The sequence below is a fragment of the Cololabis saira genome, chromosome 12 (genome assembly GCF_033807715.1).
Source record: "Cololabis saira isolate AMF1-May2022 chromosome 12, fColSai1.1, whole genome shotgun sequence".
NCBI classification, from domain to species: domain Eukaryota; kingdom Metazoa; phylum Chordata; class Actinopteri; order Beloniformes; family Belonidae; genus Cololabis; species Cololabis saira.
Window position 1 is genome coordinate 35,200,569 of NC_084598.1, and position 14,128 is coordinate 35,214,696.

The following is a 14,128-nucleotide window of genomic DNA, read 5'->3' on the forward strand; positions in this document are numbered from 1 at the left end:
GTTTGCATTGATTCCACATGAGCCAGGATCAATCTTTCACTCTGAATATAAATAATATAAATAAAACCAATGTACTGAGCAGAGAAGAAGTGTGGATCATTTTTATGATGCAGAATCAGCAGAATCATCCAGAGAGAAAAGAAGGAGCGCAGGCAGATTTTAGATTTATGAATGAAGATATTTGGCAGCGAACATCAATTTGCCAGAACATTTTTGTGGTAGATTGGTTTTTATTTCTGTCCCACTCCCACGCTTCAGGCTTTACCTTTTTATATGGAGCTTAACAATCGGTTTAAACCAAAGTTCTTCCGTGGAAGAACACTAATGTGTTCGATTCCCATTCATGCAGAGGATGTTTCCCGTCCCACTCCCACGCTTCAGACTTTTTCAAACATTTTTCAAGTTCGTCTCTGTAAAACTAAACTAAATATACCTTTTTATATGAAGTTTAACTATCAGTTTAAACCAAAGTTCTTGAGCCGAGAAATTGTCGTGTGACCAAGTGAACTGCCTCAAGTGTTTGCTGGAAAGTTGGAGCGGTTGAACTGTGACAATGGAAAAATGGTCTTTCTTGAGTAATACATGTATTTTTATCTTTGCCTTTTTAATTTTAGCAAACCAATTTTGTTTCCCAACGCAGATCGCGTGGTGGATGATCTGAACCCGGTGCTGACCTTCACCAGGAGGGAAGTGGAGTCGCTCCTTCATTTTGTGGAGGAGGAGCCGGGCCTGTTCAACGTGCAGCTGCAGGCCGAGGACGGCATGGAGGGCGTCCTGCAGAAGGCGCTGCGCCTCTACTCTCACCTGATCACCAAGGTGGGAGTCTCCTCCACAGACCCAGAGCGTGGGAATGTTCTGAACTTACAGAAGTGTGTGTTTTATTAAGACCGAAGGCTCATTGCCAAACTCTCCCGCCTCCCTTCCAGCAACCCTTCCCCCACGAGTCCCTGCTGATCGACCGCAGGGAGCTGAAGCTGAGCCGCGCTGAGAAGAAAGCTGCCAGGAAGGGCTACGAGGAGGAGAAGAGGGCGTCGGTGCCGTACACCCGCCCGTCCTACGCCCACTACTACCCCGCCAGCGACCAGAGCCTCACCAACATCCCCGCCTTCAGCCAGAGGAACTGGTCAGTCAATCTGCTGTTTAACACTTCCTAACTAATGCAACTTACTGTAGGTGTCCTCAGACCAATAAGCAAACTGTTACATGAAAAAGGCCAAATGGTCTTACATATTTCTCGTAATCGATATTTTATGTTCCAATTTTCTTAAGAAGATGAAATGTAAAAGGTTTAAGTGGGCAGCTTTGAGTTGTCCAGGAAATCCTTGGGTTTTAGAGGATTTTTTTGGGGGGGGTTTTAAGCAAAAGTTTAGTTTTGAAAGGGTTACATCCAGTACTGGAGTTGAGGGGGGATGAGGGGGGATGGAACCCCCTCATGAAATAAAAACAGTCAATCATCCCCCCTGTAAAACTGCCATCCCCCCTTTCCATCCCTTATGTCATTTCATCAATGAATGTGGTTTTACTGCTATTTCAACATTTAGAGTCATCACCAGAAAAATAACTTATTTGACAATTTTCACCTGTTTCAAGTAAATTTTCACTTGAAATAAGTAGGAAAATCTGCCAGTGGGACAAGATTTATCTTCTCATTGCAAGCAAAAAAATCTTGTTCCACTGGCAGATTTTTCTACTTATTTTAAGTGAAAATCTACTTGAAACAGGTGAAAATTGTTGTTTTTTCCAGTGATGAGTCTTGTTTTAAGTGTAATGAGATTTTTTTACTAAAATGAGACATTTTAACTCGAAATAAGAAAAATATTCTTGTTAAGATTTGAGTTTTTGCAGTGATCCATTTTACTTATCCTATGAAGGACAGAGTCATATTGATAAGTTCAGAAAACAGTTTTTTATTGTTGTGTTTTGATGTATTTGATGTAAACCCAGTGGATATTTAAAGCTTACAGAAGGCTGCATTTAACTGCTGCTATGTCATTCCTGCAGTATTTCTGCAGGTGTTTTGGTCAGTGCTATTATTTGTAATATAATATATTATTTGTAATCAGCACAAATTATCTGTCCCCATATGATAAAATCTTACTTAAAACATGGAAAATAATAGGAGAATATCTGTGCTTAGGCGTCCTCCCCCTCGCAGTGAGGAGAAACCAGTGGCCAGCGTCCGACCGGTTCCACCGGCTCCGGTTCCCCAGACGGCTGCAGGTTCCGGCCCGGACCGCGGTTCCCCCGGATCCAGTCTCGGTTCCTTCCCGGTCAACTGTCTGCAGAAAGCAGGCGTGTTTGTCCAGAAGATTGTCACCACTAATGGTAAGCAAGTCTTCTTTTTTTTAACCCTCCATCTGTTTTTGCAAATAGTTAATGACGGTTGACTTTTCTGGAAACGTAAACCTGAGTATCTGTTGCTGATTCTCTTCCAGACATCGTGATTCCAGGCACTAACAGCTCCTCGGACGTCCAGGCCAGGATCGCCACGGGAGAGAGTATTCATGTTATCAGAGGCACAAAAGGTACGACACAGTGAACTAAATATGATAAATAAATATGAGTGAGGCAGAAACTTTAATCAGGATTATGAGTCTCATGCAATCAGAATATTCAGATTCAGACAACTTTATTAATCCCTTTGGGAGGTTCCCTCCGGGGAAATTGACCTCTCCGTCTCAAACACACAGCACTGTTATATACAAATCAAACACCCCAAAAGCCAAACACCCATATAAGGATGAAAAGATAAAAAAATTAAAGATAAAAAAAATAGGAAAAAAAAAAAAAGTGCAGTGCCATAAATAAAATGATATGGATAAAAAAGGAATAAGTGTCATGTAAAGTTATTGCAAGTTCCGGTTTGTTGTTGGTCAGACTGACTGAATACAGTAATCACACTATTTGTAATTTTTTTGTAAATATTATCCATTTTTTTTGGTGTTTAGTATTTTTTTTTCTCTCTTGTACATACTCTTTTTCTACTTTTTATATTGCTCTTTTTATTATTTAACTATTTATTGGTTATTTCTATTTGAAATTTTTTGTATAAAGCGTGCGTGTGTTTTGGCTGCTGCACGACATAATTTCTCCTCTGGGAGATAAATAAAGTCTTCTATTCTATTCTATTCTATTCTATTCACTCGTTTTGCGGGGGTTACGTTCCAAAAAGAACCCATGATAGGTGAAATCTGTGAGGTAGTTACCTTTTATTTTTTACAATTATTATACAAGGCTTCAAATTTCGGAGATCAGCACCGCCCCTCTGCGACCCGAGTAACTGGATTTGAACGGGAGGAAATGAAAAATGATTACGAAAAAAAATACATTAAGTACAGTAGGTAAAATTGTTACTGGCGTGTATTTCACTGCTCTTCTGACTGCAGCTGCCACGTGTGTTTTTTCGAGAGAAGAACATAGTTATGGGTAGTTGTTCTTTTTTTCTTCTGGGGAAAAAAGATTCTTATAAACCGACATGCCACCATCGATTATATTTGTAGCGGGGAGACTGTTTAGCCAATCAGAATGCAGAACACGATGCAAATCCGTGAAGCAGCGAGACTGTGAAAGGTGAACGGCGTTATAGCGAGGGATTACTGCACTGCAAAACAAAAAAAGTCAAGTTACAGGAATTCAGCCTCTTGTGTACCACTTTTTAATAGTTTCCACTGTTTGACTTTTTTAGGGACTTATATCAGGACGTCTGATGGTCGAATCTTTGCCATTAGAGCAGCAAACAAGGCCAAGACGGTGGAGGAGAGTGTGACAGCGCCACCCACAGGTGAGTGATTAGTCTCCCAATCTGAACTCTGTTAGAAGTCAAGAGCTTTGACTCATTCATAAAATGTAATAAAACCATCCTGTGTTTGTATTTCAGACTTGCAAGCCCCGTCGCAGGTGGTTTCAGCCAACGGCAGTAACGGTTGCCCGTCACCTGACGGGGGGCAGCCGGTACCCGAGGCCGGCTCCTCCCCCGTTTCCCCCGACAACCCCGGGATGGTCGAGGAGTTGCAGCGCTACACGCGCGGCCCGACGGACGGATCAGCGGGGAGCAGCGGGGCGGACCTGAGCCTGAGCCTGAGCCACCACGACGCCTCCGTCGCTAACGTGGACCCCGACGCCCCTCAAGACTTCCGAACCAAGCGCCGAGCCTCCTCCCCGCCGCCCGACGAGCGGGCCAGGAAGCAGCACTCGTCAGCGCCTCCCTCCTCGCACGGCTACCCCTTCGTGGGCGGCTACGGCCGCCCCCCCGCGGGTCTGGGCCCCGCCATGTTGGGCGGCTCCCTCGGGCATCCTCTCTACATGGGCTCGGGCTCTAACTACTTCCAGCCCCCCCGCCCTCAGCTGGGCGACCCCAGGTACATGTACCCGGACGTGTTCGGCTTAAACGGCGCCCCCGCTTCCTCATCCCCGTCGTCGCTAACGACGACCGCCGCTCCCTCCGTCTCTACCGCCGGTTCTCTTCCAGGGACGCTGCCGCCGTTCATGCTGAGCCCCAGCATGGCGGGCATGACGGGCCTGCTGCCCCCGGGCTACTCGTACGGCCCGTCTCTGGCCAGCCTCTACTCAGGGTCCATGGTCCCGGGGGGGCTGCCCGGTCCGGCCGCCACCCCGGGGCCCGCCGGAGCCAGCTTCCTGTCTCAGTACCCCCCCACTGCTGCCTCCAACTCCTCCTCCTCATCCTCACCTTCATCCTTCTCCCCCTCAGCGCGGCCCGACGGCCACCGGGCCCCGGATGTCGGCCGAGTCCGCAGCTCTGATGACGATGAAGATGATTTCATCGAGGTGAGGAGGCAGTGAGGCGTTCAGCTCTTTACCGACACAAGGAGGCTCTATTCTCCAAAATACAGGTTTCAAAAGTTACACGGACAAAGAAAAGAAAAAAGACGGTTAGAGGTGTTAAGCATTTCCTTTGCACTGCCTTGGAGAAACAGATCCAACGACGATTGAACACAGACTGGACACAGAACGAGAAATATCGATGCTAAATGTCCGAGGGTGAAACTGAGAAAGCGTGTATAAGACTCGGAGGGAGGAAGAAAAAGAAAACCTGAAGACTCTGAGCTCTCAAGTTTGTTCGTTTGTTTGTTTTTCTTTAATCTCTCGTCAAATCCCGGCATTACAACGCTCATCACTGGACTGAGTGCTGCTGAGTGTGGGCCTGCAGTACCTACAAACGGCCACTAGTTGTACTCTAGAGATCCTACTTCTACAGCTTTGCTTATTGCCAAGACTTGCTTTCATCGAATTAAGGAAAAAAGACGAAAAAAAAAAAAACAGCCATAGGATGGAGTTGCTCATTTTTAAAGAAAAAAAAAAGACAAAAAGCTTTGAAGTTGAAGTAGCTGGTAGTAAATTTTGCTAAATAACTACAACGATAAGTGTTCATCTTGTTGTATATTGCTACTGAATACAGTTGGAGGATCAAACCGAAGTTTTAGAAAGCAATTTATTTTAACAGAATTCACTGCCAGAAAAGGGGTCATGTCGTACATTTTTGTTCTTGACGGGGAAAAAAAAAAAATAATGGCATCATCTTGACTTTTGGAAGAAACCCGTCAGGCTTGGTGAGGATGAGGTTCAAGACTTTAAAACTACAATCAACGAATGTACGCTTAATCAAATGCCTTTCTACCAGGCCTTTTGGGAAAGACTCCTTCTATTTAGGCATGGGACGTGGGAAGATGTAATTTTTCTCTGTTTTTTTTTGGTTTTCTTCTGTGTACTGTATTGTATGTAATCTACTTTTAAAAGTTAAAACGATTGCCTAAAATCAGCCAGGTGAAACTGAGGAAACGAAACTAGTGAGGTCTCCTGCTCGAAAGCAGAGGAACAACCAACAGAAAATGCCTTTTTGCCTCCATCTTTCTGAATGTTAGCTGTGAGAGAGGAGAGGTAAAGAGAAACAGCGGGTCGTCACGGCTCTCTGGATCTCACCCGCAGTCTTACTGTAGCCTAGCGTAAAGCGATGCAAAACACTCACTCAAGCCTATATGTACTCGTACAACCCCGGCAGAACTGAGCTTGCAGCCCTGAGTTGTGGTTACGCTCGTGCCGTTACTGTGTTCGTATCAACGTGTCGTGTTTTCAAGGGTTATAAAAGGATTCATTTAAAGGAGAAAAACAAAAAAAAAGGATGGACACCTAGTTCAGTGACACACAGCTCGCCTCTGCTCTGCTGGATTTATTTCTGAATCCCCCCCCCCTTTAATTTTTTTGAGCTTCGTTTCATCTTATTTTGTAAACGGAAAATAATGTAAATGCAAAACCAAACTTTTGTGGATTTTTTTTTTCTTTTTTTGAGAGAGGGATAGTTCAGAGAAATGCACAAGAACATAAAAATATCCACCAAGAGACCAAATAATGTTGACAGAGCAGTGTCAAATCCGGCCCATCGCGGCGGCACGTTCTCCACGGCACCTTCACGGTCGAGAAGTCCATATCCATTTCTGCACTGTAATAGAGACACAAATCTGTATACGTTTGTAATAAACCTGGAGGAGACGTCTGCAAACACTCTCTAGGGAGCAGGATTCCTTTTAGATTGACGGCAAACCTTCATCCTGCAGATCCGGCGGGATCAGCACCGTCTGTTCTCCTTAAACTTTGCTACGAGAGCTTTAAGAACCAACTCGCTCTCAGTTGAAAGACATCCCCCAGCAAAGTCTCAGCATTTCTCGGCCTTTCTCTTCCATGGGTCTGGTCTTCGTTCTGAAACTGTTAGTTTACTCATGTTTCTTTCTTCTATTATTTTTTTCTTCCTCTTCTCATTTTAAAATGTTTGAATTTACCAAATTAATTTATTTATGACTGCATATTTATTCATTTGTATTTTTTATTTTTGTACAATGTCTTTTTTTTTCGGTTCCATTTGTTTCTTTATTAACTTGTTTGAGATTTTTATGGTCATGTTACTGTTGTTTTTTTTGTTGTTTTTTTTTCTTTATCTTTTTATAGAACAACTGACAGTAAGCCAGTCTGACCCGACACATGTGAACCTGTGCAGAACTTGCATGTGGACCAACCAGTTGTTGTGCTGCTGAGCACATAAACTTTCAGGATCTTGACGACATTAAGGGTAAATGGTGTACCTGATGATTAATCAGCTTTTCATCGTGATTCACCCACCACCCCAAAAAAGATGAAAAGAAAGAGACAAGGGGGGTGTGTTGATATTCTGACTCACTGCGCAGTGGGGAAAGCATGTTCTGGTCTTTTTGAGCTCGGAAACGCGGATACAAATGTATTCAATCAGAATATTATGAGCCATTTGAGTGCATGTAAGGTCAATCACAGGTACTGGGGTCAAAAACTGAGGCAGTCCAACTACTCAAAAAGAAAAGAATGATATCAAGTGCTTTCTTTTTTTGATAGTTCATGACCATATCGACAGAATTGTCCACCCGCGTCGTCCTACGATGGCAAACGAGTTTCCTCAGTGTCGAACTGTTAGGCTGTTGGCTCGGCCTTTTGCTGTGCAGACTGACTGCTCTTTAGTTTCACAGCTTTCTACTTGAATTTACATATTTATTTATATAAACCAATTAGGTCGGGCAAGCCAGTCCGACTGTCTTGAATTCCATTTTATCCGGGGAAGAGATTAAATCTGCTGTCTTTGGGGATTGGCTTGATTCATAGTCTGTTGTGTAGATTATCGATGCATAATGTGTATGACTTTGAATCACTTTAAATCTTTTTTTTTTTATTTTCTTTTTTTGAAGTTTGTAAATAAAAGAACTGTGCTCTAAAAAAATACTTTTCCTACTTTCTTTACAGCTGCCATTTCAGCAACATCTGCACACACACACACACACAACAAAAGCCTTAAAAATTTGAAAATATACTAGGTTGACATTTTATAACCTTATTTTAAGGCCATGGTGTAGCTTATGTTTATCTTGAGATAATTCAACTTTGCACTGATCAGTCTGATCAGTTAATGGATATTTTTAACTGAGCAGCACAATTTAAAAAAAAAAAAACCCTCCTAATGGTAACATATGAATGAAATATTATGGTGGCAAATCTAAGAATACACATCAGGACAACAAATAGTTTCTCACTCTAGTTTGTGTTTTTGTTCCCTCAAAATGAGATGAACGAACCATAATTACAAAGTACTAAAAGTCGAAACGTGTTGCAATTTTTAGAGAACTGTCTAAGCCGTGTTGTTGAGAGAAAAATAGGAACCACAAACATTTTAGATATAATTGTCATGTTTAATGAATGAAATGAATGAATGAATGAAAATATATTTATTTCGGCCAGGTCATTCAGAATTTAGACACCAACAGAAAGCATTAGTTCACATAATAAAGAGACCTAACCGAAAAGGAATAGGCTGAAGCTATTGCTTATTTACGCCTACCCTTCTCACATGATCAACTTATTCAGATCAAACATACAAAACATCATACAAAAAAATCATATTGTTTACACAATCCCGAACATAATTCCGTAATAGTACCATCTACTGGATCCCTCATATTTTTCAAACACATTAAACTTAAACAAATGTTTGAATGCATGAATCGACTGGCACATCTTCAATTTTTCATCAAGTGCATTCCATATATTTACACCCCTTACAGTAATACATTGATCTTTAATTTTAGTCCTAGACTTTGGTTTTTCAATCATATGTTTCCCTCGAAGCTCATATCTACTAACCCTTATTTTAAACATGCTTACAATTTTAAAATAAGGGTAAGTAGATATGAGCTTCGAGGGAAACAAATGTTTAAAACCGAAATTGGATCAACTAATGACAAATGCTGGTTGTATCTGTGTAAAATAATGTCAAATCCTTCCCCTTGCAGCTGCTCTTGACATATCTACTCCTGTTGTTCATTTAACACCGTAGTAAGACTGAAATATAATGCAGAGGCTGAAATAAATCCATGTTTGTTTTGTGTTCACCAACTTTGATTGACTTGATTATGAAATTCATGATCATCAGTTTAATAATAACTTTCCTTTATTAGTCCCACAATGTGGAAATTCTTGATCTGCATTTAATCAACACACATAAGACAACACATGTTCCCCCTATTCGTTTCCAAAAATCACATTTGTTTTGCAGGTTAACAGAAGTTCTGACCTGTTCCCAGAAAGAGGATATTGAAGATGAAACACTGGCCAAGGGAGGCGCGTGAATGATAACGGGGAGTGTATTGTTCAATTTAATGTTGTTCTGTACACAGAGGGCCTTGGCTTTAGGGCCAAATCAGCTCACTTGAGCGTGCCTGATAAATAAAGAGCAAAACAGCCAGCTCCAATGACGGTTCAAAACCAAAGCTGTTATCACCATATAACTATAATTTCACAATGAATTGTGCCTATGAATCAAAGTCATACACTAGAGTACATTAGCGTTATCAGCCGTAGCCAGGCAGAGTACACTAGTCTCTGCATAAAGGTGTGTGCTTGTGTGTCAACTTGGGGATGGATCATGAAGCACAATGAGTACGGTATCATATGTCTCTCTGTTTCATCTCTATTCAGTTTATGATGAGAGCTCACCTTTCTATGATTGAGTGGGGGAATCTCTACGTGTTCCCTGTTTCATTGTTGCAAACTAAATGTAAATGGTGTCTCTGTACATATGTGAATTTGGATTTTCAGAATAAAATCAATGCAACTGTTATTTTTGTGCCTTAATCAGAATATACTGTATATCTTCATTTTGAAGAAAAGAAAAAAAAGCCTCTATTTTATAAGTTTGCATACAGATACAACTGTTTTGCAAAATCTGGGCATAGCATTGATTAATATAATTGATTCCCAGTAAAAAAAAAAAAAACTATAATGTTTATTTATGTATATTTATTATGTTATGCCACAATAAAAAAGGCATTGTGTGGATATATAATTAACACAATTATATGTAACCTTAAATCTAGTGTTTATTCAGGATTTAATATCTTATATAAAACAAATAAAATAATTTGTTTAAAAATAATATAAAACATACTAATATTACCTACTGTAGGGCCAAAAAGAATTCCTGAACAAATCCTAAGTAACCACATATTGTTCAGAATAAATGTTAAAAAATTGCACACATGGTTCTAAACAGACTGTATACTGAAGGTTCGGTATCGATGGAGGCCCAAGTGGCATCAACTAGTTAACGTTAGTTATCCGGCAAATGACTGTGTCATCTGTCTGGCTGGTGCAGTTAAGTGTCAGCGCATTTAATCAGTCATAACTCGCAGAATACAAAATTGATTTTCACAGGGTTTTTTTCTGCAAACGTCATATATCTAGGCATGATACCGGACCCATGATTCGGCGTATTTTAATATTCATAGTAGGCTTAACAGTAATAGAATATTCTGCCATGTGAGTATAATAGGTAGGCTATTTTGCAAAACACACAATATATATATATATATATATATATATATATATATATATATATATATATATATATATATATATATATATGGTGTTCCTTATCTTTTTGCAGTTGTTAATGTGTCAGCAGGACTCCTGGCAGGCCTCTCCTACCTCCTCACCTATGTGGCAACCTTTAACCTGGACTATATATATATATATCACAAACTATATTTACACATATGCTAAAAGCCCTGAAAGAGGACTGCTTTGTATACTTTGTACTACAGCAAATTTCACACAGAGCTTTACCACTCTAAAATTTGTATTTTATATGAAGAGTATGCATTATCACGGTTTCGGAAAATATTTGCATGTTGAACACATACTTGGTTCTATGATTATACGCGGCACAGCGTTCTGGCATCTTCAATACTGTTCTGTCTTATGCTGTCTTATGGGTAGGATGGCGGCCATATTTCTTGCAACCCAGCGGTCGATGAAGCGTCTATGTACTCTATATATCCATCCATCGATCCATCTTCTTCTGCTTATCCATTACCGGGTCGCGGGGGCAGCAGCCTCAGCAGGGATGCCCAGACTTCCTTCCTCCAGCTCTTCCGGGGGGAGTCCGAGGCGTTCCCAGGCCAGCCGAGAGACATAGTCTCTCCAGCGTGTCCTGGGTCTTCCCCGGGGTCTCCTCCCGGTGGGACATGCCTGGAACACCTCCCTAGGGAGGAGGGACATGCCTGGAACACCTCCCTAGGGAGGAGGGACATGCCTGGAACACCTCCCTAGGGAGGCGTCCAGGAGGATCCGGTACAGATGCCCAAGCCACCTCAGCTGACTCCTCTCAATGTGAAGGGGCAGCGGCTCGACTCCGAGCTCCTCCCGGGTGGCCGAACTCCTCACCCTATCTCTAAGGGAGCGTCCAGCCACCCTGCGGAGGAAACTCATCTCGGCCGCTTGTATCCGCGATCTTGTCCTTTCGGTCACTACCCAAAGTTCATGACCATAGGTGAGGGTAGGTGCGTAGATTGACCGGTAAATCGAGAGCTTCGCCTTTCGACTCAGCTCCTTCTTCACCACGACGGTCCGCTACATCGACCGCATAACTGCGGACGCTGCACCGATCCATCTGTCAATCTCCCGCTCCATCGTTCCCTCACTCGTGAACAAGATTTGCGTGGACAGTTTTGTTTACATCATAACAAAAAAGTGGATTTTATAGTATAGAAAGTTTCAGGTCTTTCTACAAACTGCTCATTCGGAGGCAGGGGAGATGTCATGTGTCTGAACGACATTGTTAGGGTTTGCTCTAAAATTACTGGAGTCCAGCTTAAAGACCTCTGCTCTCTCTGGAAAGCACGGGTGGTGCAGAAAGCAGACAGGATACTCTCCCAGCCTGATCATGCTCTGGCCAACCACTTTGTAATTATGCCTTCAGGTCGGCGGTATTATGTGCCGGTGCGGAAAACAAACCGCTATGCAGATTCCTTTGTTCCGTCTGCCATAAGGCTGCTAAATGCAAAATGAAACTTTAAGTTTTCTTGCTATGAACGACTGTGAACCATAAAGTATTTGCATTCTGCTCTGCTGTGCTGTCACTGGTTGTGGTTGTTGTTGCTGATGTGGTCGTGGATGTTGGCCGTTTGGTGTATTATGTGTTGTTGCTATGGACAGGCCGACTGTATAAATGAATTGCCCTTTGGGATTAATAAAGTATTCTGATTCTGATTCTGATTCTGAAGATCCCGAGATACTTGAACTCCTCCACCTGAGGCAGGACTTCTCCACCCACCAGGAGAAGGAACACCACCCTTTCCCGATGGAGAACTATGGCCTCGGTTTTGGAGGTGCTGATTCTCATCCCTGCCGCGTCGCAATCGGCCTCAAACCGCCCCAGCACATGCTGAAGGTCCCGGTCCGATGAAGCCAACAGGACAACATCATCTGCAAATATTTTTACGAATACTCATCATCAAGTAACAAGCGGTTTACTCATAAGTGATGTCAGTGATCACCTTCCTGTTTTTGTAGTTGTGCATAATTTAAATACCAAATGCTCGGTTGATAAAAATAAACCTTCCTGCAAATTAAGGAGATTGAAAACATCAGAAAGAATTGAAGCCTTAAGGATGGATCTTAGGAGTTGTAATTGGGACGAGATTTATGTTGATGATCCAAATCTAGCATATGATGCATTTTTGTCTATATTTTTAAAATTATTTAATAAGCATTGTCCTATAAAAATGTGTAAGGTGAAAGATCAATATAAAGGTAAACCATGGATTACAAAAGGTCTGCAAAGGGCATGTAATAAGAAAAATCAACTGTACAAAAAGTTTTTACAGCAGAGAACTAGTGATAGTGAGGAAAAATATAAGCGCTATAAGAACAAACTAACCACCATTATGAGGATTCAAAAGAAGGAATACTATAGTAAAATATTGGCGGACAGTAAAAATAACATACAAAAAACTTGGAAGGTAATCAATCATATTATTCAGAATAAAAGTAATAACTCAGAACTTCCAGATTATTTTATAAATAAAGTTAATAATAAAGTGGATGATTTAAAAAATATTGTTGACGAGTTCAATGACTACTTCGTAGATGTTGGAGCTTCGCTGGCAAAACAGATTACTGTATCCGATGACAATAAAAATATGTTTAATTTGATCAACACTAATGTCAGTTCTATGTTTCTAAGTGGAATACATGAAACTGATATTATTGAAATTGTAAGAAAATTAAAATATAAGAGATCACTTGACATATACTCCATTGATACAGTAATTATTAAAGATGTTATTGATTATATTGTCAGACCTTTGACCTATGTTTGTAATCTTTCTTTCCAAAAAGGAATTTTTCCAAACAACTTGAAGTTAGCAAAGGTGATCCCAATTCATAAAAATGGAGATAAACACTGTATGGAAAATTACAGACCAATATCACTTTTACCGCAATTTTCAAAAATTTTAGAGAAATTGTTTGTGAAACAACTAAATCGGTTCATTAATAAAAATGAATTATTAAGTGAAAATCAATATGGATTCAGAGAAAGTAGAACTACTGCTTTTGCAGTAATGCAAATGGTAGAAGAAATAGCAAATGCAAATGAAAATAACGAGTGTTCTATTGGAGTGTATATTGATCTGCAGAAAGCTTTTGATACCATAGATCACAAACAGCTATTGAAGAAATTAAAGATGTATGGAATATGAGGGGTTGCTCATTCTTGGCTGGAAAGTTATTTAGGTAATAGACAACAGTGTGTACAAATTAATGATACTATGTCCGCCTTTAGAAAGATTACTTGTGGTGTACCTCAAGGTTCAGTGATTGGTCCAATAATGTTTATTCTTTATATTAATGACGTCTGTAATGTAACTGATTTTTTTAGATATGTTTTATTTGCCGATGATACCAATTTGTTTTGCTCTGGTACGAATTTAAGGGAACTTTTGTGTTGTGTAGAAAGGGAGCTGGAAAATCTCAAGACTTGGTTTGATGTCAATAAATTATCTCTAAATATTAAGAAAACAAAATTCATGGTTTTTGGGAATCAAAATGAAAGTGATGGTAATATTAAATTAAAAATATGTAATGTTGATATTGAAAGGGTTTCTGAGACTAAATTCCTTGGCGTTGTCATCGACCAAAAGTTAACATGGAAACAACACATTGAATATATTAAAGGGAAAATTTCAAAATCACTCGCAATCCTGTATAAATCCAGAAATATACTGAATTCCAAGGCCTTGCATTTGATTTACTACTCATT

At 40.7% G+C, this 14,128-nt stretch overlaps 1 protein-coding gene across 1 annotated transcript in view; it reads left to right on the forward strand.

The window, feature by feature from the left end:
- The window catches only part of LOC133457428 (helicase ARIP4-like), a 41,884-nt gene extending 36,557 nt beyond the window's left edge, over nt 1–5,327 (forward strand). The window contains exons 17-22 of the mRNA XM_061736700.1: nt 641–816; nt 927–1,123; nt 2,138–2,325; nt 2,436–2,525; nt 3,686–3,781; nt 3,878–5,327. Coding sequence (XP_061592684.1) covers nt 641–816; nt 927–1,123; nt 2,138–2,325; nt 2,436–2,525; nt 3,686–3,781; nt 3,878–4,800 — 1,670 coding nt within the window. The 3' untranslated portion in view covers nt 4,801–5,327. The remainder of the gene's footprint in view (nt 1–640; nt 817–926; nt 1,124–2,137; nt 2,326–2,435; nt 2,526–3,685; nt 3,782–3,877) is intronic.
- Nucleotides 5,328–14,128: the final 8,801 nt, after the last annotated feature.